At 33.4% G+C, this 27,990-nt stretch overlaps 2 protein-coding genes across 5 annotated transcripts; both read right to left on the bottom strand.

Annotated features, from left to right (window-relative positions):
- Window positions 1-7,372: 7,372 nt before the first annotated feature.
- On the bottom strand, window positions 7,373-7,930 carry LOC124943421 (pectinesterase inhibitor-like). The gene has a single exon (XM_047483926.1). It carries the CDS (start codon window positions 7,928-7,930, stop codon window positions 7,373-7,375), a length of 558 nt encoding a protein of 185 aa, XP_047339882.1.
- A 10,611-nt stretch (window positions 7,931-18,541) lies between these two features.
- Window positions 18,542-21,098, bottom strand: LOC124941838 (tRNA pseudouridine synthase A). Of its 4 annotated transcripts, none has more exons than XM_047482195.1 (6): window positions 20,912-21,098; window positions 20,756-20,831; window positions 20,368-20,507; window positions 19,913-20,275; window positions 19,773-19,835; window positions 18,542-18,860 (listed from the first exon to the last, which is right to left on the bottom strand). In XM_047482195.1, exons 1-6 carry the CDS (start codon window positions 20,972-20,974, stop codon window positions 18,606-18,608), a joined length of 960 nt encoding a protein of 319 aa, XP_047338151.1. In that variant the 5' UTR covers window positions 20,975-21,098; the 3' UTR covers window positions 18,542-18,605. The 4 variants fall into 4 exon arrangements, with proteins under 4 accessions (XP_047338151.1, XP_047338154.1, XP_047338152.1 ...); XM_047482198.1 differs by having other exon boundaries at window positions 19,785-19,835; XM_047482196.1 differs by having other exon boundaries at window positions 20,756-20,828.
- Window positions 21,099-27,990: the final 6,892 nt, after the last annotated feature.

Raw genomic sequence — 27,990 nt, 5'->3', positions numbered from 1 at the left:
CTTCTCAACACATGTCTTTGTCTTGATTCGCCTCCTTCTCTTTGTCTTAATCCTTTTCAAAATCAGATATCTATCGAAAACTGAGAATACCAAAACGAAGTTAAATCACATACTTCCCTAAAAATAAGATATTAGGATCGGTATCGACTACAGAGATGGGGTCTGACTATAGTTGACAACTTATGATTTTCAATTCGATTTTAACTTTGTTAGAAGTTAAAACCTGTTTCTATTCTTCACAAATCTTCACAAGCTCTTAAACGAGTTCAAGTTAGGAACAACTTGTTAGATTTGAAGCTTCAGATGAATGAATGCAATCAACAAAAAGTAAGGAAAAGGGAGAGTTTTATGGATGTTCGGAAATAAAACTCTTACGTCACCTCTTCTTCCACAACTGGAAGGATATTCACTAGAAGACTTTAATTGGTATAGAACGACACTACACAAACTCAGTTAGAAGATACAGGACTTAACAACTAGCTGTTTCTAAACTTCTAGCTAACTCTCTGTTGAAACCTCTATTCTATTCAACTTACAATACTGAGATTTTACACAGAAAAGACAATATATGAATTACAGAAAGTTCACAACGTGAGTAGTTAATTCACACTTGAGCTTGAGAGATTCAAATGATCAGATAGCAAGAGCGAGTGTAACTTAGAATGCCAGAGAAACTGGGAGAGAGAGAGAGATTCTTTCATTGTCTTTGGATGACTATTTATACTTGAAGTACACCAACGGTCGAATCTTTGTGTCCTCTTCTCTTGGATAGCCGCCAATAGTACAAGATAGTACAACAGAGATATCATCATTGGGATCGTGGCTATACCAGACTGGTAGTGCACCGAATATTCTTTAAGATCGTGTTGTACTAGAAAGGTACAACGAAGAGAATTTGAATGATAAAGGTGTATGTGGAAGTTGATCATTCGTTGATTGAGCTGACTTGTCAGACTGTTGAAAACATGAACTATAGACGAGCTGAGTAGATAATTAGACGCTCCTTCGGACATCTGATGAAGTCGGACGACGTCCGACTACGCACTTCTTTAGACCGCGTCTAAGAAAGTTAGACGACGTCTAACTACGCTTCTTCTTCAGATCGCGTCTAAGAAGGTTAGATGACGTCTAACTACGCTTCTTCTTCAGACCACGTCTAAGAAGGTTAGATGACGTCTAACTACGCTTCTTCTTCAGACTGCGTCTAAAAAGGTTAGACGATGTCTAACTGCGCTTCTTCTTCGGACCACGTCTAAGAAGGTTAGACGACGTCTACTCGCGCATTATTTAGACCACGTTTAAAGTAATTACACGATGTTTTCTCGCGCATTACTGAGACTACATCTAAAGTAATTAGACGACGTATGCTCACGCATTACTTATACCACGTCTAAAGTAATTAGACGACGTCTACTCGCGCATTACTTAGACCACATCTGAAGTAATTAGACGACGTCCGCTCGTGCATTACTTAGACTATGTCTAAAGTAATTAGATTACGTCTTCTCGTGCATTACTTAGACCACGTTTAAAGTAATTAGACGATGTCTGCTCGCGCATTTCACTAGACCACGTCTAATGAAGTTAGACGGCGTCCGAATATACATACTTCTTTAGATCTGTACCTACACAACGTCAAATTACCTAACTTAGTTTTATTTAAACCACAACATCAAAACTATGTTGTACATATTCTCTTAAATTAATTAATTATTTCTTTCTTAATAAATTTTCTCTTTTCTTTGTTTAATTTAATCCAACATAAGATATTGATCGAAAGCTGAGAAGACCTAAGATGAACTTCTCTCATCTACTTTTTCAAATTCAGGTATCTATCAAAAACCGAGGATACCCAAGACGAACATTCATCGTCTACTTCCTCAAAATAATTTAAAAATTGATAATTGAGAAGATCTAAGATGAACTTCCATCGTCTACTTTTTCAAAATCAGATATCTTTCGAAAACCGAGGACACCCAAAACGAATATCTATCGTCTACTTCCTCAAGATAAGATACTAACCAAAATTTGAGAAAATCCAATAAAAACTATCATCGATTACTCTTCAAAACAAATAATTAGGTATCTAACAACATCTCTTTACTCAAGCTCAAGATGTAGCAAAAATTTGTCACTAATCTTGCCTTGAACTTTACAAACTCAACTAACTTGAACCACACACTTCTCCTTGAATAAATTAACTTACAATTTACTAGTTTTTGAATAATGTCAAATAACTAGCAATTCAAAAATATTCTTTTAAGATTCATTAACTGTCTTCAATTGTTGTCACCATTCTTCATAATTTTTAGAAAGAAATCGCGAACATTTTCCATTTGAATTGATCGAGCCTCTTATATAGTCAATTTTCATGACTAGAAATGTCACATAAGGTCTCCATCCTCTCATCAATAAGATGGAAAATCAATCATCTCATTCACCTAAACTATGATCTTCAATGCATGAAAGTTAAGATAGAAAAAATAAGTAACTAAATCATCATCTTTGAATTTACCAAGTCTTCCATCTAGCCTCTTTTTCATAACTAGGAATCTCACTCAAGATCTTATTTATCTTCTCACAATGAAAGATACTTCTTCTCATAGTACACATGTTACTCATAGTAAAGTAAAGATAAGATAACTAGTGGGATTCTTTTTGATTCGTTTGATAGTTGCTTTCATGAAGTCTCCACATAAACCTATAAGTGTCTTCCATTAGTCTTCATCTTCTTGGTATTTCATTCATATTGCGTGTTAACTAGCAATATGTCAATCCTTAATTACCCACCAACTCAATGCAATCTTGGAATTTGGCTCGAAAGATTGCATTATCAACATTTCAACAATGTTGTCAGCGATAAACATATTTTTTTATAACACATGTTGTGTATCATTCTTTCCTCCATTAATGACCAATGATAACTCTTCACTAAGGTCATCCTCCTTCCAACATTAGAAAAAATATCAATAATCTTATGGTACTGTACCTTTTTTATGATATATCTTCACATAGAGTTGTAATTATTCTTAAATCACTATTTTTGTCTCCATTGTGAGTGCTACAGTTTTGTTAATTTCACATCTCGACTTAACATAACATTATATCTATATCTTCTAGACAAACTCTATATCTTTTGATATTCCCTGAAAATCCAATAAATAAAATTTTATGTGCCTTAGGTTCCAACTTTCCTTGTATTACCATAAGTTAAAGTTCTTGTACCAAGAACTCATTTTTTATCCAATTCTTGCAAACCTCTGAGGTCAAGCATCAGATACCAGAACCTTGATGTATATCGAGTGACCTCAGAGATAATAACTTGCTCACCAAGAATGATCCATCTCTTTCCTTCCAAGCTTAATTTTTTTGTATTCTACTTTAGTTTTATGCAGTCTCTTTTGAAGTGTCCTTCTTCTTAACATCGGGAGAACTTCGCAATTTCTTTAATCTTCAACATAGACTTAGAACTCTTAATACTCTGTCTTCTTTCTCATTATATTGTTTACCTCTTGTAAATATGCATTCTCCATTATCTTTTTGTCTATAATCTTCCCTTTTGGTTTGTTTTTTGGACATTAAATACCTCTTACTTCTTTAACCTCAAACTTGGCGGTCATTCATACTATCATAAACTAAAACTTGAACATTTTTTGGAAATCCTCCCTATAACTTGTCAAGAACCCTCCAAAGATCATACAAGCACTTCAACTTTCTTTCCTCTCGAACAACTTTGCTCTGATATCACTTGTTGAAATACTAGAAGATGAAGTGTCTCTTAATACAAGAACAACAAGCACCAAATAATTGTAGAAAGAAAAGAAAACAACTAAAAAATGCAATAATAAGATTTATAGTGGTTCGGCAAAAACATGCCTACATCCACTTTCGAAACACACGAGATTCTCAAATTTATTATGAAGAATGTTACAGGAGTACATTCCAAAACAAGTACACCCTAGAAAGAGAGAAAAAGTTCTGGAGATTTCAGGGCACGATTGGCACGAACGACACGATTGGCACGATTAGCACGAACAGAAAAACAACATGATCGACACGGTCATGGTTTCGCTTGTTGTGGTCGCGATTGCTAGTCGCTCAAAGTCGCTTATCAATTCAAGAACATGTGCACAATCGACACAATCGACACAATCGGCACGATCGACACAATCGACACGATCAGCACGATCGACACAATCGGCACGAACGACACGGTATCTACTCTAATAACTAGGTCGTTTATTCATCTTTAAAGCTTGGTTGGAATGTTAGAGTTTCTAGTTTACCCTGTTCTATAATAGTTAGGGTTTCTAGTATACCATATTTTGTTATTGCTCTGTTTTGTTGTTGTTTTCTGTTATTCATCAAAATGGGAAAAAGAAAAGCAATAAGAATAAGTAAGTTAGAGAATTTGTGATGGAAGGTTTAAGGGAGGTAGCTGAAAAAGAAATCAATGAGATTGCTGAAGAAATTATCCATTAAAAACAGAAATGCAGCAAAGGTAAAGAACCAATTATTAATATAAATTCTAAAGAAAATGCAGCTGAAAACGGGGGGAAAATGAAGGAATATGGAAGGTTGGGTATAATGAAAGAGAAAACCTCTTTGGACTTAAAAATCAAATCACAAAACTACTGATGCATGCAAATAAAAGAGAGATTGTGCTCAACAAAGAGAAAATATAGCAAACAATCTTCCAATTGAATATACATTATCTTCAAGATTGGAACTTACTGAAGAAGAAAGAATACGAAAAGATAGTAAACTGGTCAGTGGAAACAATGAGGGAGCTAATGAAGTCCCCAAAATCAAAGACCTATACTATCAGGAGTAATTTCAACTGGAAGGTAATGAAGTCTGGAAAAAGAATTCAAAAAAAAAGCAGAAGATCATTCATATAAAGGTCAAATCTACTTAGGTGAGTTTAAAACAAAAGTTGAGATTCTCAACTCTCCTTTTGAATTTAAATTGCCCACTGAAGTGGAGGAGAAATAAGTCAAAGAATGTGAAAATGTAGTTGTTAGGAACTACACACGAAAATACCTTGTATCTTTTCCAAACACTAAGAAATCACTAATGAAACAATTGGAGTAGAAGGGACTAGAGAAGGTTTTGCAAACATCCATGATCTCTATTTTCTACAATTCAAAAAACGAACGAACTTGGATGATATTTTGAAATTTTGGAATACTCATATTGGATCTAACTGTATGAAGTTGGAGAGATGGTCTGAAGAATTGAGCCTTCTAAACAAGCCAAAGAAAATAGCCCAAATATGGTTCAAACTTAGGAACATCCCTGCACACATCTATAATGCAGAAGCTCTAAGTCACTTTGATAGTCTATTGGGGAAATCATCATATATGGACCCAATTACAGAGGGAGGAGAGCACCTTACTTTTGCTAGAATAAGCATTGAAGTGCATCCTCAAAGTACACTGCCAAAGAACATGTCAGTTGTTGATAGAAATGGAAAGCCCATAGTCATGGAAATCTCATATGAATGGAGACCAAACATGTGAGCTTTCTGCAATACTTTCCAACATGTTAGTACTAAATGTGAAAAAGAAATTGAGAAAAAACGAAAAATCATGAAAGCACATGAAGCAAAAAAGTAGGAAAATGAAACGGAAGAATCAAGAATGGAAGAGCATATTGTGGAAGTTAAGAATAGTGATAAAAAAAGACAAAAATGAGGAAAATGAAGAGGAAGAAAGCAAGAAGGATTCTGATAAAAATGAAAGCAACGAAAGAAAGAAAGTAAAGGGAATCAAGGTGAAGAGGAAAAGAAAATTTTCTGTAATACAAATGATTAGGATAAAAATGGAAGATGAACATCAAGTTGTTAAGGAAACTCAAGTGGAAAACACCCAAAATTTTAAAGCTGAAACAGAGAATTCTAAAGCCGATAAAGAAGATTCCAAAACCGATGTGGAGTCTGAAACCGAAGCTGAAGATAATGAAGACAAGAATACAAAATTTTAAGTTGAAGATAACAAAGGTAAAAGCCCTGAAAATCTCAGAAATAATTTTTTCTATCAAATCAGAACGGGCTCGTACAAAGAGAGAATTCAAAATGAGAATCAACAATACTCATCATCATCTTCAATACAATCTCCTTTTATCGTTAGAGGAAGATGAAGAGGAAAGGAAAGGGGAAGAATATATCTCAATGAAAATAGATGGCATATAAAAATCCTAGGCTGGGATGGTTAAGTTTGAATATAGTCTTTTCTGTTTGTAATCTCTGTTTTTTAGAATGTATGAATGCTACTAATCAGTTTTTTTAGCGTTTTTTGATTGTCATCCTTAATCATAGCTAGGGTTTGTCTAGCTTTGATTTCTGACCCTCCCACTTTTGGGATTTTAATGAAATGGTTTTAACTGTTTTTCCAAAAAAAAATGTTACTGGATTATTACAATGATTTTCTCATATTTAAAACTCACACACAACTCACAAGAAAATGATGATCTTATGTCAAAGACTTGACCTTCTAAAGTGTCTGGTTGCATATTTAAATAAGACCTAACTCGGTCAATAACAATATCTTATTCAGAACTTTTCAAGAGTCTCCAACATATTTATATCATATTTTCCTATTTGTATTTCCATAACTTAATCGTATTTTCATAACAAAAGATCTCATTTCTTTTTATGTTAATCTTATTTCATAATATAAAGATTATATATATATTTATATTTATATTTGTTAAATATAATATTTTGTATCAAGATTATTTATCATAAACGAATCATAATAATATTGTAAATTCATTCTCAACTTAGGCTCTTACGTTATAATAAAATATTGAAATGGTGCAAATTTGTCCTTCTATATTAAATAAATAAATACTTTTACAAATATCAAATAGTCTCAGTATAATAAATTTAATATTATAATTTATTGAAATAATTATTATTCTTGCATACGAATAGCTAGCTTTTGGGTTATCAACATTTTCTTCGCAAATTGTTAATAAGTAAATCTATTTATATATCAGTTAACATAAATAATGAATAATTGAATGTAGCACATTGCATCTGCTCATCTGCTCTATTCCCTGCTATCTTTTTAAACGCTACCATATTTATCCGATTTAACTCTTGTGTGTATAACTACTAGTTGAACAAGAATAATTGATTGGTGCATGATTGAATTTCGTTTTCAATTCAAAACTAATTTATAAAATATGCATACCCAATACTATGAATTAGATATAAGGTCAAATATGTGTGATTGATTGAACCTTTTTTTTTTGTAAAGCTTGAATTATTATTAAAATATATTCATTATCAACTCAACCAAAGTAAGAGAATGGTCGTAATATTTTCTTATTGTATAATTTTATTCGCGCATTTAAACTTAACCAACTATAAGCTATTATCTCCCCCCAAAAGCGCTCCAATTTTCAAAAGAATGCTAACATGATCTTCCAGCTTCTTGTTGGCATCATTTAGTTTGGCTGGTGCGGCTGGCGGCCCTTCAAAACTGTCTTCGCAAGTGCCGGGCCCATCGAACGCGGCCGAGGCGTAGGTCCGAAGACTCGGAATATCTCCCTTATCCAAGAACGTCTTGCTTTGGTTAAGGCTGTCAACGGTGTTGGAATAGTTCTCGGCGCAAGTCTTATATCGATTCTTGAGCATTACATCGGTGGTCTGCATGACGAGAGATTTAATGTATGGTAATGTTTGTTTAACATTCGTGAGAGCTATTTTGATCGATATGTAACCTAGACCCTTGAGATCAGCAGTTGATGCTCCTGGGTCAGAGTCCAAAACTTGATTGCATAGAGAGGGGTTTCGAGTATCGGCACAAATTTGAGAGACTAAAGTGTTTGCTTTGATGTCTGAAAATGCAAATGAAAGTGTAAACAACACTAACAAGGAGAGCAAAAATGAATGCAAATTGAGAGAATGAGACAAAGCCATAATGTATTATGTTATTTTTTTTCTTTATCTGTATTTTGGAATGTCCCCTTTTTATAACTGTTCTTGATTTGAGAAAATACAACAAATTTTATAGATTCATTCTCTTCTGTTATTTTTTCTTAAGAGATTTGTAAGAAATTAATGTTATATACGTATTATTTAATTAGTTATTACCTTTTATTGAGAAAGAAAAAGTAAGATTTGATATGCTCATTCCCCAAATGTGATATTTTTTTTAATTAGTTATTACCTTTTATTGAGAAAGAAAAAATAAGATTGTATGTACTCCAGGAAACTAATTCCTAAACTAGTTTCTTGTTCAACTTTTCAAACTTAATTACTTTTTTTCATTTATTTCTAAATTAACATATTTTATTATTAAAACTCAGTTTTCTTATTTATTTTTATTTTTTTAATTTATTTATATTTAAATTTATTATTAATTATATATATTTTAATTATTATTTTAATTAAAATATTTTAATTATTACTTTTATAAATTTGATTATTTTTATTTTTATATATTTAAATTAATATTTTAAATTATTATTTTTATAAGTTTAATTATTTATATCTTAATATATATTTACTTTTAATTATTATTTTATATAATATTTATTTTTATTTAAAAAAGTTTTAATCTAATATTATATAATAAGAATTGTTTAAATATAATAAAAAAGACATTATAAAAAAACACGAATGTTCAAATTGTCACCAAATAAAGTGGAAAATATAGTGTTAACGATTTCACATATGCTCAGAAAAATTAATATTGGACGTTCTCAATAACACATGATTGATTGAGAGAAATATGATAAGTTTATTTTAAATAAAATTTTGAGAAAAAAGAAAAACTAATGAAGTTAAAGTCAGCGTATTCGAATTGAGATGAATAATTTACGAATAACCATAATTTGTGAGAGATGTGGCCAAGAAGATTATACAAAACGTAGTTAAAGATGTATTTGAGTAAAATTGTCAATAATTTAGATAAGAATGATCGTAATTATTTTTATAAATTATTATATATAGTTAGGTTTAAATATTTTAAATATATTAGTATTTATCAATTATTTATTTATGAGGATGGTAAAATGAATATTTATTATATTATATAAATAATAATTGAAATGTAAATATATATATATATATATTAAAATTAAAATTATTAAATTTATAAAAATAATAATTTAAAATATATATATCAAAATACAAATAATAAATAATAATGTAAACATATAAATCAAAATATAAATAATCTAATTTATAAAAATAATAATTTTAATATTTTAATAATTTTTTTTAAATATATATATATATTTAATAATAAATTTAAATATAATAAAATTAAATTAAAATATAAAAACTGAGTTTGAATAGTAATTAGGTTATTTTGAGAATGAATGAACAAAGTAAGTTAGTTGGAGAAGTTGAACGTCAAACAAGATTAGTTCGAGAATTGGTACTTCTCAAGATATGATATTTTATTTTTAAATATACATAGAATTTTATATTGAATTTGGTTAAGCATTGTGTGAAGAGTAATGAGAATTAGATAAATAAAATATGAAAACAAGTATAAGAGAAATGATTTAGCCTTTAATGGTCATGTATTATGATACTAATTCTTTATTTTGGTTGTTGTTACACTTCCCAGTCACAATTATAATGTAATCTTTATAGTGATAAAAAAAATATAGCAAAATACCAATTTTGACATAGACTAAAAAAAGAAGGAAGGCTTTGTATAATATAACCGGTTCAATAGATGTTCCACTTTAGATTATAAACTCTTTTTTTCTTGAAAAGATAGAATTTTACATTGAGTAATAGTTTGACGTCTACCAAAAACTAGCTACGCAGCAACCATTTGGAAGCCAAATGTGTTTGATTATACTTTATACTTACAAGACATAGACCATGAGGTGGAACAATTAACGTCACTTTCGTAAGTTCTTTTCTATCGCGGCTCGTCATAATCATGGGAACTATACTCGGTGAGATCCCTTCTTTTCCTATTGTAAAATTTACCAAATATGCAAATATAATCTTTCACTACGACAAACCATTAACTCTTGTTTCAAATGCACTCGCTAAGCCTATTGGTAACATGATTTTTCATCTTTAGCATGTTTCATAAAAATCTAGATTTGTTATGTTGTATGAGAGTATTTTTTAAAGAAACTTGATTGATAGATTAAAGACCTCATGAAATGTGTATCAAGTACATTTAAACACTAAATACTACTAGAAGCTAGTTATAATAGCAGCCCACTACTCTACTACCTTACACACAAACTAGTTTGATTATTTTCACATTTTCCAAAAATCATAGTCATCTAGAAAATAATCTAAATCATGATTTCAATACTAAATGAAATAAAGATTACACTATAAGATGAATCAAGGTCTAAAAAAATATATATGAATCATGATAAAAAATAATAAAAGAACAAACTTCATACCAATGTGATCTTGATTGTTACAAAATAGCACTTTCCATTATTTGAACTTTACTATCTTAGATTTGATTATTTGATTGTTCAATCCAGTATTTTGGATTATTTTGTTTAGTATTTGTTAGAGTTTGTGGCCCGAATTCTTGTTGGATAAGCGGGTTTTACCCGCACTATATGGACATGTAGTCTTAATTGGTTTGACCCCTTTTAATTTACATCATATTTTAGGGTTAGACAATATATAGAGAATACAACCGTCTTTTCTCTAATTCAGTTTTTACGTTGTCCACAGAAATTTGTACAATCTTCGATATAGTGAAACCTTCTCTTCTACCCGTGGTTTTTCACCCGTAAAGGGTTTTCCACGTAATCTTGGTGTTCGTTCTTCTTTTTGCTTTTATCCTCGTTTATTGTGGTTTTGATTCTAACAAATTGGTATTAGAGCCAATTTTTTTGTTTGTTTTATTTTTGTTCATGACCACTATGAAGTACGATATTCCGTTGTTAGATCGTAACACAAGATTTTCGTTATGGCAAGTGAAGATGCGAGCTATTTTGGCAAAGATGGATCTGGACGATGCGCTATTTGGCGCTGACAAGATGTCGTCTTCGTGGACTGATGAAGAAAAGCAACGAGCAGATCGTAAGGCTCTGTCGTAGATTCATCTATATCTATCGAATCAGATACTTCAAGATTGTTTGTTGTGCTCTGTCTGAGATTGGAACAATTGTGTATGACGAAAACTCTAACTAACAAGCTACACTTGAAGCAACGCTTGTATTTTCAATGTATGTCTGACGGTACATCTTTAGAAAATCACTTAACTGTTTTTAAAGAAATTGTCTCTGATTTGGAATCTATGGAGGTTAATTACGATGAAGAAGATTTAGGTTTGATATTATTGTGTTCACTACCTCATTCGTATGCTAATTTTAGAGATACCATTCTCTATAGTCGTGAGACTTTGACTCTAGATGAGGTTTATGATGCACTCTTCTCGAAAGAGAAGATGCATAAACTCGTTGGTTCGAATAACATGGCTGAAGGCCTTGTTGCACGAGGCAGACAGCAAGAGAGGTATTCTAGAAGCAATAATCGTGGTAGGTCAAAATTCAAGAACAGGGATAAGACATGTAGGTACTGTAAGAAGAAAGGTCATATTGTTGTTGAGTGTTATAAATTACAAAATAAGAATAAGAGGGCTAGTGAGGATCATAAGAGCAATCAACCAGAGAAATATTGCGAAGCTGATGTTGCTGAAAAGTACAATGATGAAGAACTCCTCGTTACGTCTGATATTGATTCGAAACAGAGCGACGAATGGATTCTTGATTCTGGATGCACGTTTCGTATGTGTCCTAATCTGGACTGGTTCTCTACATATGAAGTGGTTTTTAGAGGTACTGTTGTGATGGGCAATAATGCATCTTGCGGGATTGCTGGTATTGGTACGGTTAGAGTTAAAATGTTTGATGGCACTATTCGAATACTTGGTGATGTAAGGCGCGTTCCTGACATGAAGAGAAATCTGATCTCATTGAGTATTCTTGATTCTAAAGGGTACAAATACACCGGTGAAGGTGGAGTTGTGAAGGTCAACAAAGGGTCTCTTGTTGTGATGAAGGGACTCAAGAAAACTGCCAATTTATATGTTCTGCAAGGCTCTACGATTACAGGTGATGTTGTTGTTGCTAGTTCGTCTATGTCTGATTACGATGCTACAAGATTATGGCACATGCGTATGGGTCACATGAGTGAGAATGGCATAGTCGAATTGAACAAGAGAGGGCTTCTTGATGTGCAGGGTATTACGAAGATGAAGTTTTGTGAACACTGTGTTTTTGGTAAACAGAAAAGAGTTAGATTCTCTACTAGTATTCATAATACGAAAGGGACGTTAGACTACATTCATTCTGATTTGTGGGGGTCTTCTAGAGTATCATCTAAAGATAGTGTGTTCTATATGTTGACTATTATAGATGATTTCTTCAGAAAGGTTTGGGCATTTTTTTTGAAACAAAAGAGTGACGTGTTTTCTACCTTTAAAGAGTGGAAGTTCATGATTGAGAAGCAGACATGGAGGCAAGTGAAACATCTCCGAACTGGTAATGGTTTGGAATTTTGTTCTAATGAGTTTAATAGTCTATGTAGAACAGAAGGTATTGTGAAGCATCATACAGTTCAACATAATCCTCAACAGAATGGAATTGCAGAGAGGATGAATAGGACTTTGATGGAGAATGTGCGTTGTATGCGCCTTAATGTTGGGTTACCTATGGATTTCTAAAAAATTTATGTACAGAAATTGAGGGAGTAGATACCGGATCTTGAGAACTGATCAAGGTGCCTACTCCTCGAGCTTCATCTTCCGAAGGAGATCTAGTGTCGTCTACGATTGAGGTAAATACTCAAGTCTCTCCTCTTCGCATCCTCTAAGTCGGTTCCCATTTGGAACAGTCGGCTCCTAATTCCTTTGAGGAGTCTTTTCGAGGAACGGTGGATCTCTGCCATTTCATCCAAGACACCGTTGCGCCTCTACAAAAGAGCATCACAACAATCTTCGGTGAATTGGAGCTTCTAAAGGAGTAGTCTGCTTCCACCTCAAAGGAAACGTCCTCGGTAGTTTCGGCGCAGGATAATATCCTTAGCCAAGTATCAAGGAGCTATATTGAGGTGTCGATCATTAGAGAGTCCATGAATAGGCTGAAGTCTATCCTGATCAAAACCGCCTTCGACCATCATAGGGATCTCTCCGCGAAAATTGATACTCTTGGCTTTCAGCTTGTCGAAGTAACAAACCACCTCAAGAATGTAGCAGACAAGAATGCAAAAAATGTCGATGTTGTTATAAAGGGGAAAAGCAGTCGAGGGGGAATCCCAGACGAGGAGGAAGGGGTCTCTTATTCTAAAAGGAGAAGTAGAGAGGAAGTCAGCTGAAGGCTCGAGCTAAAAAGGAGGGATAAATTTTATTGACAAATGATCAAAACCCTAGGGAGAGAAAATCACTAGAGATTTCCAACGAGAATTTTTTAGCGACGAAATCTTAAATTTCTTCCCCAAATATGTGCACATTCTCATATTCAATCAAGAATCCTGTCGGAATCAAGATCTTCGGCACGTTCGGCACAATCGACACGGTCAACACAATCGGCACGGTCGGCATAGTTGCTCAGTTGCGCGATTCAGTTGATTTGGTAGTCAGTTACGGGAAACATGGTCGGAGTAAATATCGTCGGCACGTCTGGCACGTTCGGCACAACAGGTACGTCTCACACGTTTAGCACATCGGAGAAAAATTGTTTAGAATTTGAATAAAGTCGTTTTAAGATTGTTGTTCTAACTTTAAACCCCTGTTCTGAAGTCTTTTTGGAATATGGGTAAAAGGAAAAACAATAAGGCCAAAGAAGTGCAGGACTTTGTTCTTAAAGGAGTCAAGACCAATGAATTACAGAACTTTATTCTTAAATGAGTCAAAGAAACTGCAGAGAAGGTAATGAACAAAATAGCTGAAGAAGTTATGAACGAAAAAGTACAAGAAATCAACAAAGACCCAATTGCTGCCCAAAAACCTTTGGAAAATAATGCAGGGATCAATGAGAAGAAAGAAGGAGTTTGGATGATAGGATATAATCAAAGGGCCAATTTATTTGGACTAAAAAACCAAATCACCAAACTCCTGATAAATGTTAAGAAATGAGAGATTGTACTTAGCAAGGAGAAAATACAAAGAACAACATTCCAACTTAACATTCACTATCTCCAAGACTGGAATTTACTCAAGAAGGATGAATATGAAGTGATAGTAAAATGGTCTATTGCAACAATGAAAAAGTTAATGAATGCTCCTAAATGGAAGACCTATACTATCTGTAGTAATTCTACATGGAAAATCAATAAAGTCTGGAAAAATAACATTGGGAAAAAGGTTGAAGATCATGCATATAAAGAAAAAATTTATTTGGGCAATGTACAGACAAAAGTGGAGGTACTGAATTCTCCTTTTGAATTTAAATTGCTTGCTATAGTGGAAGAAAATTGTATTAGGGAATGGGAAAATATAGTAGTGGGAAACTATATAGGAAAGAATAGAGTTTTCTTTATAGTCACCAAAGAGGCACTTATGACGCAATGGGAGGAAAAGGAATTGGAGAAAATTTCAGCAAATGTACATGATCTCTACTTTCTGAAATTTAAGAAGGGATCAAATTTGGATGAAATTTTGAAAAATTGGCATACATACATTGGATCGAACTGCATGAAGTTGGAAAGATGGTCTGAAGATTTGAACTTATTAAGCAAGCCTAAAGAAACAGCTCGTTCAAACTTTGGAATATCCCTACACACATGTATAATATAGAAGCTCTTAGTCATTTTACAGGTTTATTGGGTACATCATTATACATGGACCCAATTACTGAAGGAGGAGAGCACCTCTCATTTGCTAGAATTAGTATTGAGGTGCATCCTAGAAGCACACTGTCGAATAGTATGACAGTAGTAGACAAAAAAGGAAAACCTACTGTTATGGAAATCACTTATGAGTGGAGGCCATACAGATGCACTTTCTGCAATACCTTCCAACATACAGGTCCAAATTGTGATTTGGCTAAGAAAGAAGATCAAAAAAATTCATAAAGACCAAAAAGTAAAGATACAAGAAAATAAAACAGAGGTGCCTATTATCAAAGAGAAAATGTGATTAAAGATTAGGAAACGGAAGATAAAGAAAATTATGTATAAGACGAAAATAGTACGATGAATGAGGTGGAACCTTAACCTAATCAAGTTGAAGAGATAGTTGAGAATTCTCAATTAAATCAATTTGAAGTGGTTGTTGATGAAAATAGAGAGGAAGATACTCAGACTGATCAAGAGAAAGAAGAGAATTCTAAGGTTGATATAGAAGAATCCAAAGTTGCTGAAGATTCTGAAGCTGAAGTTGAAGAATAGAGAGACATTGATCACGAAGTTCAAGTTGAGAACAACAAGGTAAAGAGCTCGGAAATCCTAAAGAATAATTCCTTTTATCAAATCAGAACGGGTTCATATAAAGAAAAATCAAAATGAGAATATGCAGTATTCAACATCCTCTTCAGTTCATCCCCCTTTCATTGTAAGGGGAAGAGGAAGGACAAGGGGAAGAGGAAGACAACATGTTGAAACATCAGGTTGGTATGGAAATAGAAATTCTGATTGGGATAATTAGGATTTAATAAAATTTGTAATCTTTGTTTGTAATCTCTGTTTTTTGTATGTTTGATGACTACTAATCAGGTTTTTAAGGTCGTTTGATTGTCATCTTTTAATCATAGTTAGGGTTTGTCTAGTTTTGATTCTTGACCCTCCCACTTTTGGGATTTTAATGAAATGGTTTTAACCGTTTTCCAAAAAAAAGGGATACCTTAACTCTAAATATTTTATTGTATTCATGTTTATATAAATATATAATTTAAGTTCCCTGATCTTATGACTTAATTTTAACATCATAAAAAAAATGGGGAAATTGTTAGACTAAGTTAAAGAAAGAAAAAAGAAAAATCAATTAAATTAATATTAAAGAACAAATATTTAATTAAGTTAAATTAAGAAAAAAACACTTTAATTGATTAAAATGAACTTAGGATAATAAAAATCAATACGACGTAGTTTTGATGATGCGTTGATAATTGAATAAAACTAAGTTCTGCAAATGGTTAATGAAGAAGCACTGGTAGCAGCCTACTTTCAGCGCTTCTTCCGACTTCTGTTGAAGCAAGACTGTTGCTAGAGCTTCTTCACACTACTACTGAAGCAAGGCTGCAGTCTGAAGAAGCATTGGCAGCAGTCTTGCTTCAGCAGCTTAGCGTTAATAGTCGTCTGAAGAAGTTCTTTCTTATCAGCATATTTTATCAATAGCGCTCGCTTTCAGCATGCTAACTCATCAGCCAAAGATGCCAAAGTATTCAACTGCCACGTACAACCATCAGAAAGCTGACACGTATCAGATTCGACCATTGCTACATTTCAGTATAAAAGAGCAGCAGAGTATAACGGTAAATCCTCTCGGTCAATTCATGATCCCTGAATATCTAGATTCTCGGTATGATCCTTGAATATCTGGAATCTCGGTCCATGATCTGATTTTGTTCTTGACATTTGGACAAGCCTTCATTCAGGACACCTTGCATTCCTCCTCTGAGTTCGTCTCTCTCCTTCTCAAGCTCGGCAATGCGTTCCTCTAGGTCCCCATCATTATCTTGTCCGTACGCCACGGTGAGTTCTACCTTCTCCAACCTGGTGATAATGTCAACGATAGTATCTCTTGATCTTTCTCTTTCTTTGGTAGTTTTGGTTCCTCCCGCCTGAACTTTGCGAGAGTTCCTACCATCTTCTCCGGTCCCGTGGGGAAGATTCTCTACTTCGTCCACGACCTTTGAAGTTTCTTCCGATCTCCTCGTCATTTCAGCTCTGATACCAATTGTCACGGGCTCAGTCTTTTCACTGACGATCCGTGCGGCACTAGTTACGATATTCTCAAGAACGAGTAACTAGTCAGCCTTACTCGACGTAACACTCGACGTTTAATATAATTGACACAAGAATTCTAGAGAGAGAGTAACTCCTACAAAGAATAGTATTATATTACTCGAATACTTAGTGATTTACAATGTAATACTTCACAGGTATTTATAGGACTAATTCTAGTTGTTACATTTGATTGTGCACTAATTTAGGGATTCCTTATAATTATCAATCAAGGACATTCCTAATTAAGGACATTCCTTTTATATGTCAATTAGTGATGCACTAATCAAGGAATTCATTTTAACTCTCAATTAGGTGCGCTAATCAAGGACCTTTTTTCCAGTCTAGAATCTTCCTTGGTTTGGGCTTAAGAAGGCTCAAGCCTCCTCCTCTTCTTGGGCCAAGAGGATTGGGCCGTGACATTCTCCTTAAACCTCCTCTTCCTGGGCCAGGAAGATTGGGCTGTGACAAAATGCACAAGATACATGTTAGTTGGGTTAATATCAATATCTTGTCCAAAACTCTTGAAGAGTCTCCAAAATATTTTTACCATATTTTTCTAATTGTATTTTCATAACAAAAGATTTAATTTCTTTTTGTGTTAATTTTATTTCATAATATTAAGATTATAATTTATATATCAAAATATATAATTTTTTTTGTTAGTGAATATATTACTTTCTTGTATCAAAATTCTGTATCATAATTATAATATTGTAAATTTATTCTTAATACAGGCTCTTACTTAATGATGAGAAAATATTGAAATGGTGCGTTTGTGTTTGCAAATTTATTCTTTTATGTTTGAACTAAACCTGTTAGATTGATTTTCACCCTTGAGAATATTCACGATCAGTTTGTCAATCTTCTCACTAAGGAATTATCATCTTAACATATTTGTTTTTCTATTGGACAAACTTATGGGGTGTGTTAGCCCGTTTTGTTCTGTGTAAGAATATTAAATAAATAAATACTTTTTCAAATATCAAATAGCTTCAGTATAATTAATTTACTATTATCATTTATTGAAATAATTATTATTCTTGCATATGAACAGTTTTGTGGTTAGCAACATTTTCTTTTCAAATTGTTAATAAGTAAATCTATTTATATATCAGTTAACAAAAGAATGAATTATTGAATGTACAATCAGTACATTGCATTTGTTCATCTGCTCTATTCTCTGCTATATTTTTAAAACATCAATGTGACCCAGACCCTTGAGATCAGCAGTCCAAAACTTGATTGCATAGAGAAGGGTTTCAAGTATCAGCACAAATTTTAGAGACTAAAGTGTTTTCTTTGATGTCTGAAAATGCAAATGAAATTGTAAACAACACTAACAAGGAGAGCAAAAATGAATGCAAAGTAAGATTGGATGTACCCATTTTCCAGATGTGATATTTTATTTTTAAATATACATAGAATTTTATATTGAGTTTGGTTAAGCAAGATTTGTATAAACAGTAATGAGAATTAGATAAATAAAATATGAAAACAAGTATTAAGAAAAATGATTTAGCCTTTAATGGTCATGTATTATGATACTAATTCTTTATTTTTGTTGTTACACTTCCCAGTCACAATTATAATGTAATCTTTATAGTGATAAAAAAAAAATGTAACAAAATACCAATTTTGACATAGACTAAAAAAAGAAGGAAGGCTTTGTATAATATAACCGGTTCGATAGATGTTCCACTTTGGATTATAAACAATTTTTTTCTTGAAAAGATAGAATTTTACATTGAGTAATAGTTTGACGTCTACCAAAACTAGCTGCGGAGCAACCAGTTGGAAGCCGCAAATGTGTTTGATTATACTTTATACTTACAAGACATAGACCATGAGGTGGAACAGCTAACGTCACTTTCGCAAGTTCTTTCCTATCGCGGCTCGTCATAATCATGGGAACTATACTCGGTGAGATCGCTTCTTTTCCTATCTGAAGTAACAATGCCACCTATAGAACCAGAATATTAAACATTGTTGTAGAATTTTCCAAATATGCAAATATAATCTTTCACTACGACAAACCATCAACCCTTGTTTCAAATGCACTCGCTAAGCCTATTTGGTAACATGATTTTTCATCTTCAGCGTGTTTCATAAAAATCTACATTTGTTATGTTTTATGTGAGTATTTTTTAGAGCAATTTGAGTGACAGATTAGAGACCTCATGAAATGTGTATCAAGTACATTTAAACACTAAATACTACTAGAAGCTAGTTATAATAGTAGCCCACTAGTACTCTACTACCTTACACACAAACTAGTTTGATTATTTCCACATTTTCCAAAAATCATAGTCATCTAGAAAATAATCTAAATAATGATTTCAATACAAAATGAAATAAAAGATTACACTATAAGATGAATCATGGTCTAAAAAATATATATGAATCATGATGAAAAATAATAAAAGAACAAACTTCATACCAAACAAAAATAAAATAAAATTTGGTGATTCTCCAATGTGACCTTGATTGTTACAAAATAGCACTTTCCATTATTTGAACTTTACTATCTTAGATTTGAATATTTGATTGTTCAATCCAGTATTTTGGATTATTTTGTTTAGCATTCATCTACTGTTTTTGGATTTATCACTTTAGTAGGATAAGATATACAAGGTTTTTTGTTAGCTTAGAATTGTTCTTCTTGATCAAATATTGCATGAATTTTAGTTTAGCTCTTAGTTTACAGTTTGATCTCTAATTTCTCCATTTTCCACTTGGTTTCACATCAGAAAAAACAAAATTAGAGAAATAAGAGTTAGGGAAACATTTGTGAGCATGGAACCAAGTAAATCCCTCTAATAAAACTAAAGTAATTTTAACTAAACGCAGGAACAAATGCGAATTTATTTAATACCATGTTTCGTACTTGTCGATACAAGAAGCCAGAGCCTTCCACTTCTATCTGGATAAGAGGTCCCTGAGGAAAGCAAGAGCATTTTAACATATATTTTTAAGAATCATTGCAATTAATATGGTTTTTGAGTGAGAAGTTACCATTTCAACCACATCGAAGCGAGATATATTCTTTACTGGATCTGGGATTCGATTCTCTCGTGATGCATTAGCAAAGGAGGAGAAGTCATGCTTACCAACAAAATACCCTGCAGCTTCTTTCATGACGCTACTGTTCAGCTTATGAAGACAGTGGTAAGCATAATGACGCATGGATGGATCCATGACAGTATCATTAAATATTTTGTAGCGGTATAATTTGCTTTCTGCTGAAAATCTGGCATGAAATTCTGGCACAGCTGGGCTAATTTCTCTAACACGTATATCTGAAGGAAGAAGACCATTCATTGCTGCATGAATACTTTCTAAGCTGTCATAACTGAATGGGGTAATGAAATGAGCCACCTGAACACAAATTCAACTTTTTTCAGTCTAAGTTTTTGTTTTCCTGCTGATAAACTCAAAAGAACATGAACTCAACAAAGACATCATCAGACCTGGCCCGAGGCATGAACTCCAGCATCTGTTCGGCTTGCCCCAACTAATTGGAGATGCTTTCTCTCTAATTTTGTTACTTGAGTTAATGCTTTCTCTACAATGCATTGCACAGTGGGTGGAGATGATTGGTATTGCCAACCTATAATATATATAAGCAAAGTGAAATTCCTAAAGAATGAAACTGAGGACAGAAACAATTGAGAAACATGAAACCAGCAGTTGATGACAAAAGAAATATATTTGTTAACCCAGAAAATTAAATAAAAAAAGGAAAAAAATTGGTAATTGACAGGAAAATTGAATGAAATTGCAAATGTTTTTGAAGGGTATTGAGATCCTAATCCTATGAATGAATGAATGAATCAATGAATAAATCAGAAATGAAACCTGCAAATCGAGTGCCGTCGTAAGCTATAACCATGCGCCACTTATGAGGTGGTTCAGCGTGATTCTGCTGCTGCTGCTGCGGTAATGGTTAAAGATCGATCCTTAATGAAAGACAAATACATGATATGGTAAGAAAAGGAGAAGGAATAGAATTACATCGATAATCGAATTAGGGATAGAGGGGAGTCCCACAAGGGCAGCACCGGAGCTTATCACCATTCTTCTACCTTGAGCTGAGCTGAGCTGAGCTGTGGGCTTCTTTCAATTAACCCAGCTTCTTCAGCAGCCCGTCCGTCGTTCGCTCATTTCTTGCTCAACCCGATTTCCGTATAAGTACTTCTTCTTTCCTAACATTTTACGGCTACCTTACTTACCTATACTAATAGTAGTTATTTGACTTTGAGCTCCTAATTATGCATAAAATACACTTAGACAATTAACTCAATAAATTTAAATAATATATTTTGTTTTTAATTTATTAAATTATTATAATATTTTTTATATTTAAAAATAAATTTTTAAAAGTTTAATGATGTGATAGAGAGAAAATTAATTAAAAAAAAAAAGATTAAATTTCAGAAAAATCTCAAAATAATAATAAATAAAAATAAAAATAAAAAAGACTGATATCAAACAAACGAGTTCATTATTTGAGGGTGTGCTTTTTTTTTTATCTTTTGCCCTTGTTATATTTTGTAATTATTATTTTTCTTGGGGCTTAAATGAACTCACTTTCATGAATTAACTCTTTTCTCAAATAAGAAAAAAAGAAGGAATTATTAGGGCTTTCTTTCCTTTTCATCTTGTAAAACAAGTTAGAAAAAATCTTAGCTCACAATAATTTACAAAAGTTTGTTCTTGTTTTCTTCAAGAATATGTATATATATTTTGTGATAATGAAAATTACTAGTAATTATTTATTTTCGTTATTAATTCTATATATTTTTATTCTTAAATTCTATTTTATAGATTTTTTTTTTATGATTAGTGTTTATTTTTAAGTAGTTGTATAATCTCTTTTAAACTTATGACTTTATAAATTGATTTTAAAAGAGATAGAATTCATTCTGTTTAAGCGTTAATATTTGTACTGAAAGTCAAATTTAGCCTAAAATGATTATTTTTAAATTTCTAAACAGTGACTTTAAAAACGATGTCATTGTGTCTTACTCATATTATGAACTAATTTAATTATTGTTGCGTACTCTGTTTTCAATTTTGCTATTTTCATTTGTAAATCAATAAGTCACTCTTATTTAACAAGATAATATCTATTATGTTACATTTTGTACTAAAGTTTTGATATTTTCTGTTCTTTCCATTATATATATTTTCTATTATAAATAATTTACAAACATAGTTCAAGTTTGTAAGTGGTTGTTATCTTAGGCCTAAATGGGTTTCTTACTTAAGAATATGAAAGGAAATAAATTGAGTTGTTTGGGTTATGTGTTTGATTTTATCCTAAAATGTTATATTTAACATAAATGTGTTTGATCGGCGAGACCGAGCTTGACTCGGTTAGAAGTGTCCGTCTATTTTGTCTCGCCGTCGGCCCGCTCTTAAGAATGAATGGATCGGCAGACGAACTATCAGGAATGGTCGAAGAAGTGACCTTAACGCACTCACTACTAGGGATGGCAATGGGTATCCGTATACTCGATACCCGTGGATACCCAATGATCGGATTCGGGTATTTTAAACCGGGTTCGGGGTTAAGATCAGGGATGGAAAGTGAAAAGGATGGATAGTAGGTTAAATTCAAACTCGATACCCAAAATATTAATATATTAATATATATATATATATATATATATATTTCTTTCTTAAAATTCAAAATAATTTTTAAATTTCACATAATTACTATGGTTAGAAATTTACAATAAATATATTATTTAATTACTTATACACACTCCCCTCCACCCACGTCATCATTATTTTAATTTATCTTCCCTACTCTTAATATTTTATTTTTTTAATACAAAATATTTTATCTCCCACTCTTCATTTTTTATTTTAAAGATCAACATTTCTTCATCTTTCTTCAACTTTATTTTTAGTTTTTTTATTAAACTTTCGTGTATTTTCTCTTTTTATTCATTTTTTATTTTCAAGATTAACATTTTTTCATCTTTCTTTATTTCTTCATTTTTATTCAATTTTCTCTATAGTTTTTTTTTTAACTTCATGTATACAATAACAACAAAATGTTATTTTTTCAACTTCTTCAACCTAATTATGTAAATAAGTAATATTTTTATTTATGTTTTTAATATTTAATATATTTAGAAAATAAAAATAAAAAACATATTTTAATTGGGTAATGGGGTACCCGTCGGGGATTAGGTACCCGACGAATCGGGGATGGGATACAAATATAGATACCCATCGAGTTCGGGGTCAGGGTCGGGTAATAAAATAAAATTTGAGTTCGGGGATGGGTACTTCACTACTCGGCGGGTAGGGTACTCGTTGCCATCCCTACCCACTATTTTGACTCCTTTTATGCAATTAGAAACTCCACATAACTTTATTGATTCCAACGCAATTTATCTTTTTGGAGCTTGCATAACAACTACACGAGACTCCCAACTAAGCCAACCGCCAGAATGGTGGGGAAGGAGGCCCTCTCTACTTCAATGGAAAATCGTCATTTCACAGCCGCTCCTCTACAACTACGGGGAGCATATCGATGAAATGAACAAAAATACAGACAGTTAATATAATATGGTCATAGATCTTAGGTTTTAACTTGATCATAAGCGGGCAAAAGCACTCAAATGTATTTGTGTTTAAAATTTTTTTAAGAGTAGGATTTTTATCTCTCACATAAGTAGAGGGGGAGACACATTCATGAAAAGCGAGAAAGTGTGTCATGGGGACCGACTACTCCCCGACAAAGTAGTCGACTACATAGGCGCTTAGAGAGGGGGAAGAGGTCCCAGAATCAGAGGTAGTGTGTTTATTATGTACAGTTTATAAGGGTTATCGTTGCTTTGGATTCATCTTCCAGTTTCTTTGGGTTAAGAGTACTTTGAAAAAATCTGTTGTAAAACACATCTCCTCATAAAGAAGAATTGTGTTAGCTTTCCCTCTACGACTATGACCTCGTTTGGAGAATGCTCTTCTTGTTCTATTGATTCTTGTTCTATTAATCAGAAGCATCCAACGCGCCATCCTATAATATTAATATATAAACTTCTTACAATATGAGTATTTTTGTATTGGACTTGTTTTAAATTTGCTTTTTAATGATTTTGTATAAATAATTTTGGATGAAAAAGTAAGATAATTGAATTTTAATTTATTAAATTATTATAATGGTTTTTATATTTAAAATTTATTTTTTAAAAGATAAAATCAAAATAATTCCATATTTTAATCAATGAAATATATTATTTCATGGTCAGTGACGTGACATAGAATAAATTTAGAAAAAATAAATTAAATTTAGAAAAATCTCGAAATAAAAAAAAATAAAAGAACACATCAAATAAACGAGTTCATTATTTGAGGGTGTGCTTTTATTTGCCTTGTTATATTTTGTAATTATTATTTTTCTTGGGGGCTTAAATGAACTCACTTTTATGAATGGACTCTTTTCTCAAATAAGAAAAAAAAAGAATTATTAGGGCTTTCTTTCCCTTTTCATTTTATAAAACAAGCTTAAAAAAATCTTAGCTCACAAGAATTTACAAAAGTTTCTTCTTGTTTTTCTTCAAGAACATCTTCTCTTAAAATTAATATATATATATATATATACTCATAATTATTTATTTTTGTTATTGATTCTAATTTATTTTTATTCTTAAATTCCATTTTATAGATTTATATTTTGTATGATTCATGTTTATTTTCAAGAATAGCTATTATAATCTCATTCAAACTTATAACTTTAAGATTAATTTCAAAAGAGCTAGAATTCATTCTATTTACGTGTTAACATCACTTTCAATAGAAGTCAAATTAAGCACAATAATTATTTTTAAATGTCTAAACAATGAATTTGAAAAGGAAGTCATTTTTGTCTTACTCGTATTATTAACTAATTTAATTATTGTTGCATTCTCTCTTTTCAATTTTGTTGTTTTCATTTGTAATTTAATAAGTCACTCTTATTTGATAAGATAATATCTATTAGAGAAATGATATTCTCAACGAATGACTAGCGAAAGCAAGGCCACGAATCCTACGTGGCCTTGCCAGCTAGGAGAGAGAAAGAAAAAAAAAAATAAAAAAAAAATTAAAAAAAAATAAAACGTTTCAGCTCCTCTTTCTTCTTTCTTCTTCCCTCTCTTTCTTCTCTGGCGATTTATCACATCCGGCGAACGAACCGGCGTCTTCTCTGGCGATTTATCACTCCGGCATCCCGACTTCTACTTTCTTCTTTCGCTCGAAAATGGTAAGACACTTCTCATTCTTTAATATTTCAGTTTCAGAATCGTCAGCCTTCGTGTTCATTTCGTAATATTTTCTTTTCAGGCTGGTGTTTCAGGTAAATCTCCATGCAAGGCCCCAAGATCTCCAAGGACAAGGTAAATAAGACATCTTCTATTTTAGAATCGTAGGGTTAGCGTTTTGCGGTTAGGGTCAGGGTTTTGCAGTTAGGGTTAGGGTTTCAGAGTTATGGTTAGGGTATTGCTGCATTATGGTTATCGAAACAAAGTTTTCGTTACCCGAAAGTCTGATTTAATTGTGTATGGTTGAATTATTGTTAGCCAAAACTAAATTTATTGGGTATTTGCTGAATTTAGGGACCCGAAATAGGCTGTTATGGGTCCCGAAAGTGGGATAACTTCATGTTTGGCTGAATTTAGGGTCCCGAAAGTGTGATTTCGGGACCCGAAATAGGCTGTTATGGGTCCCGAAAGTGGGATAACTTCATGTTTGGCTGAATTTAGGGTCCCGAAAGTGTGATTTCGGGACCCGAAATAGGCTGTTATGGGTCCCGAAAGTGGGATAACTTCATGTTTGGCTGAATTTAGGGTCCCGAAAGTGTGGTTTCGGGACCCGAAATAGGCTGTTATGGGTCCCGAAAGTTGTATTACTTATTGTTTGGCTGAATTTAGGGTCCCGAAAGTGTGTTTCGGGACCCGAAATGGATGGTTTCGGGACCCGAAAGTTGGATTACTTAATGTTTGGCTGAATTTAGGGTCCCGAAAGTATGTTTCGGGACCCGAAATGGATGGTTTCGGGACCCGAAAGTTGGATTACTTAATGTTTGGCTGAATTTAGGGTCCCGAAAGTGTGTTTCGGGACCCGAAATGGATGGTTTCGGGACCCGAAAGGTGGTTTCGGGACCCGAAACTGGTGGTTTCGGGACCCGAAACTGGTGGTTTCGGGACCCGAAATGGATGGTTTCGGGACCCGAAATGGTTCTTTCGGGACCCGAAATGGATGGTTTCGGGACCCGAATTGCTTCATTTTAGTGATTATTTGCTTCATGGCTTTTAAATGTTTATCATTTGTTGTTGTAGGGCAAATAAACGTAAAAGTATTGTCCAAGAATCAGCTCCCAATCCAGCTCCCAAAGCAGCTTCCAAACCATTTCCCAAATCCCCTAGACCAACAGCTCCAAATGCAGCTCCCAAATCAGTTCCAAAATCCCCTAGAGCAACAGCTCCTAAAGCAGCCCCCCACAACTTATTTTTAACTAGGACATCGTCTAGTGGCCTTTTCAATCTTCTTCAAATGCTGTCTAAGGAACAAAAAGATGCTGTGAAGTCAATAGGCTTTGGCGCTCTACTTTCATTATCTCTTTCAAAATGCCCCGGGGAGATCTCTCGTTATCTAGTCAGAAAGTTTGACTGCAATAAATGTTCATTCACCCTAGAGAATGGCGAGGAAGTGAAAATCGAAGAAGAGGACGTTCATATGGTATTGGGTCTCCCCAGAGGGGAGCTGGATATTTTAGAATATCAGAATAACGAGATTGATGACAAGTTGAAGGCATTTAGGACTCGATGGGGTAACCCCGTTAATGGCGCTCCTTTAGCTACTGCTATGCCGATCAAAATCATTGAGAACAAAGCTGCTGACAACAATTTCAAGATAGACTTCGTATTATTTGTTGTCAGTTGCTTTCTCTGGTGTGATCACCTAGGTAACCTATCCAGGTATATCTCATTTCTAGTATTTTCAATTGCATGACAACAAATTTGTATTGTTAAATAATCCTCAAATATGTTTTTTTCATTTGCAGGTATAGAATTCTGAAATCTATTTCAGATGTTGACAATATCAAGAAGTTCAATTGGTGCAAATTTGTACTTGAAGGATTAGTTCAATCATGCGCAAAAGTGAAGCAGAATGAAAAAAGACATTTCCAAGGACCACATACGTTCTTTATCGTAAGTTATCACTCATTCATTTTCATGTTTTCAAAAATATGTAGTTTTAACATATGTATGTTTTCAGCTATGCTACGTGTATAGGGTGAGCAACCCTGAACTGGGAGGAGTTACTGAACGACGATTTCCTATACTGTCATGTTGGAATGACACAACGTTGAAGTTTAGGCTGGATACAGAGTTGGAAAGTGGAGGATTCGGACGTGGAAGCGTTCTGGGACGCATTCCACTACCCGGCATGTGGGATGAGAGCGACGAGGAGGATAATGATTTCAGAGAGAACGACGAGGAGGAGAACGAGGAGGATGATATTGATGGGGGGGTGTCTCAGACCCCAAAGGCGGCGGCGGCAGCAGCAACAGAACCTAGGAATAGGTCACCACCTCTGAACACAGCTCCGGATGAGGTCGGAATAACATTTACAGAGAATTTGGTGTGCGTTACGAAATGTACAGTGATGCTTGAAAAAGCGATGAGAAAAATGGAATCTTTAAGTTCAGGCTGGGATGCAACACCATTGTATGACAACGCCATGCACATCATTTACAGAGCAATGGACAAGAATAAGCTTTTCAGGGATGCCATGCATAAATACTTCAAGGATGAAGCACCTTCTGAAGCACAATGTGACAAAGATGCTGCTGACAATGAGGTGGGTCTTGATGAGGCCGGTGACAAGGAGCCTGCTCAAAATGACGGTGGTCTTGATGAGGCCGTTGACAAGGAGCCTGCTCAAAATGATGGTGGTCTTGATGAGGCCGCTGACAAGGAGGTGGGTCTTGATGAGGCCGGTGACAAGGAGCCTGCTGCTCAAATTAATGAGGGGTATCACACAGAGGACGATGGAAAAGAGGTGCCTCCAAGAAAAAGAAGGAAAAATCCCGT

This window comes from Impatiens glandulifera, chromosome 6 (genome assembly GCF_907164915.1).
Source record: "Impatiens glandulifera chromosome 6, dImpGla2.1, whole genome shotgun sequence".
Classification (NCBI taxonomy): domain Eukaryota; kingdom Viridiplantae; phylum Streptophyta; class Magnoliopsida; order Ericales; family Balsaminaceae; genus Impatiens; species Impatiens glandulifera.
Note: the sequence above shows the minus strand (reverse complement) of the source record. Positions and strands in the feature narration are given on the sequence as shown.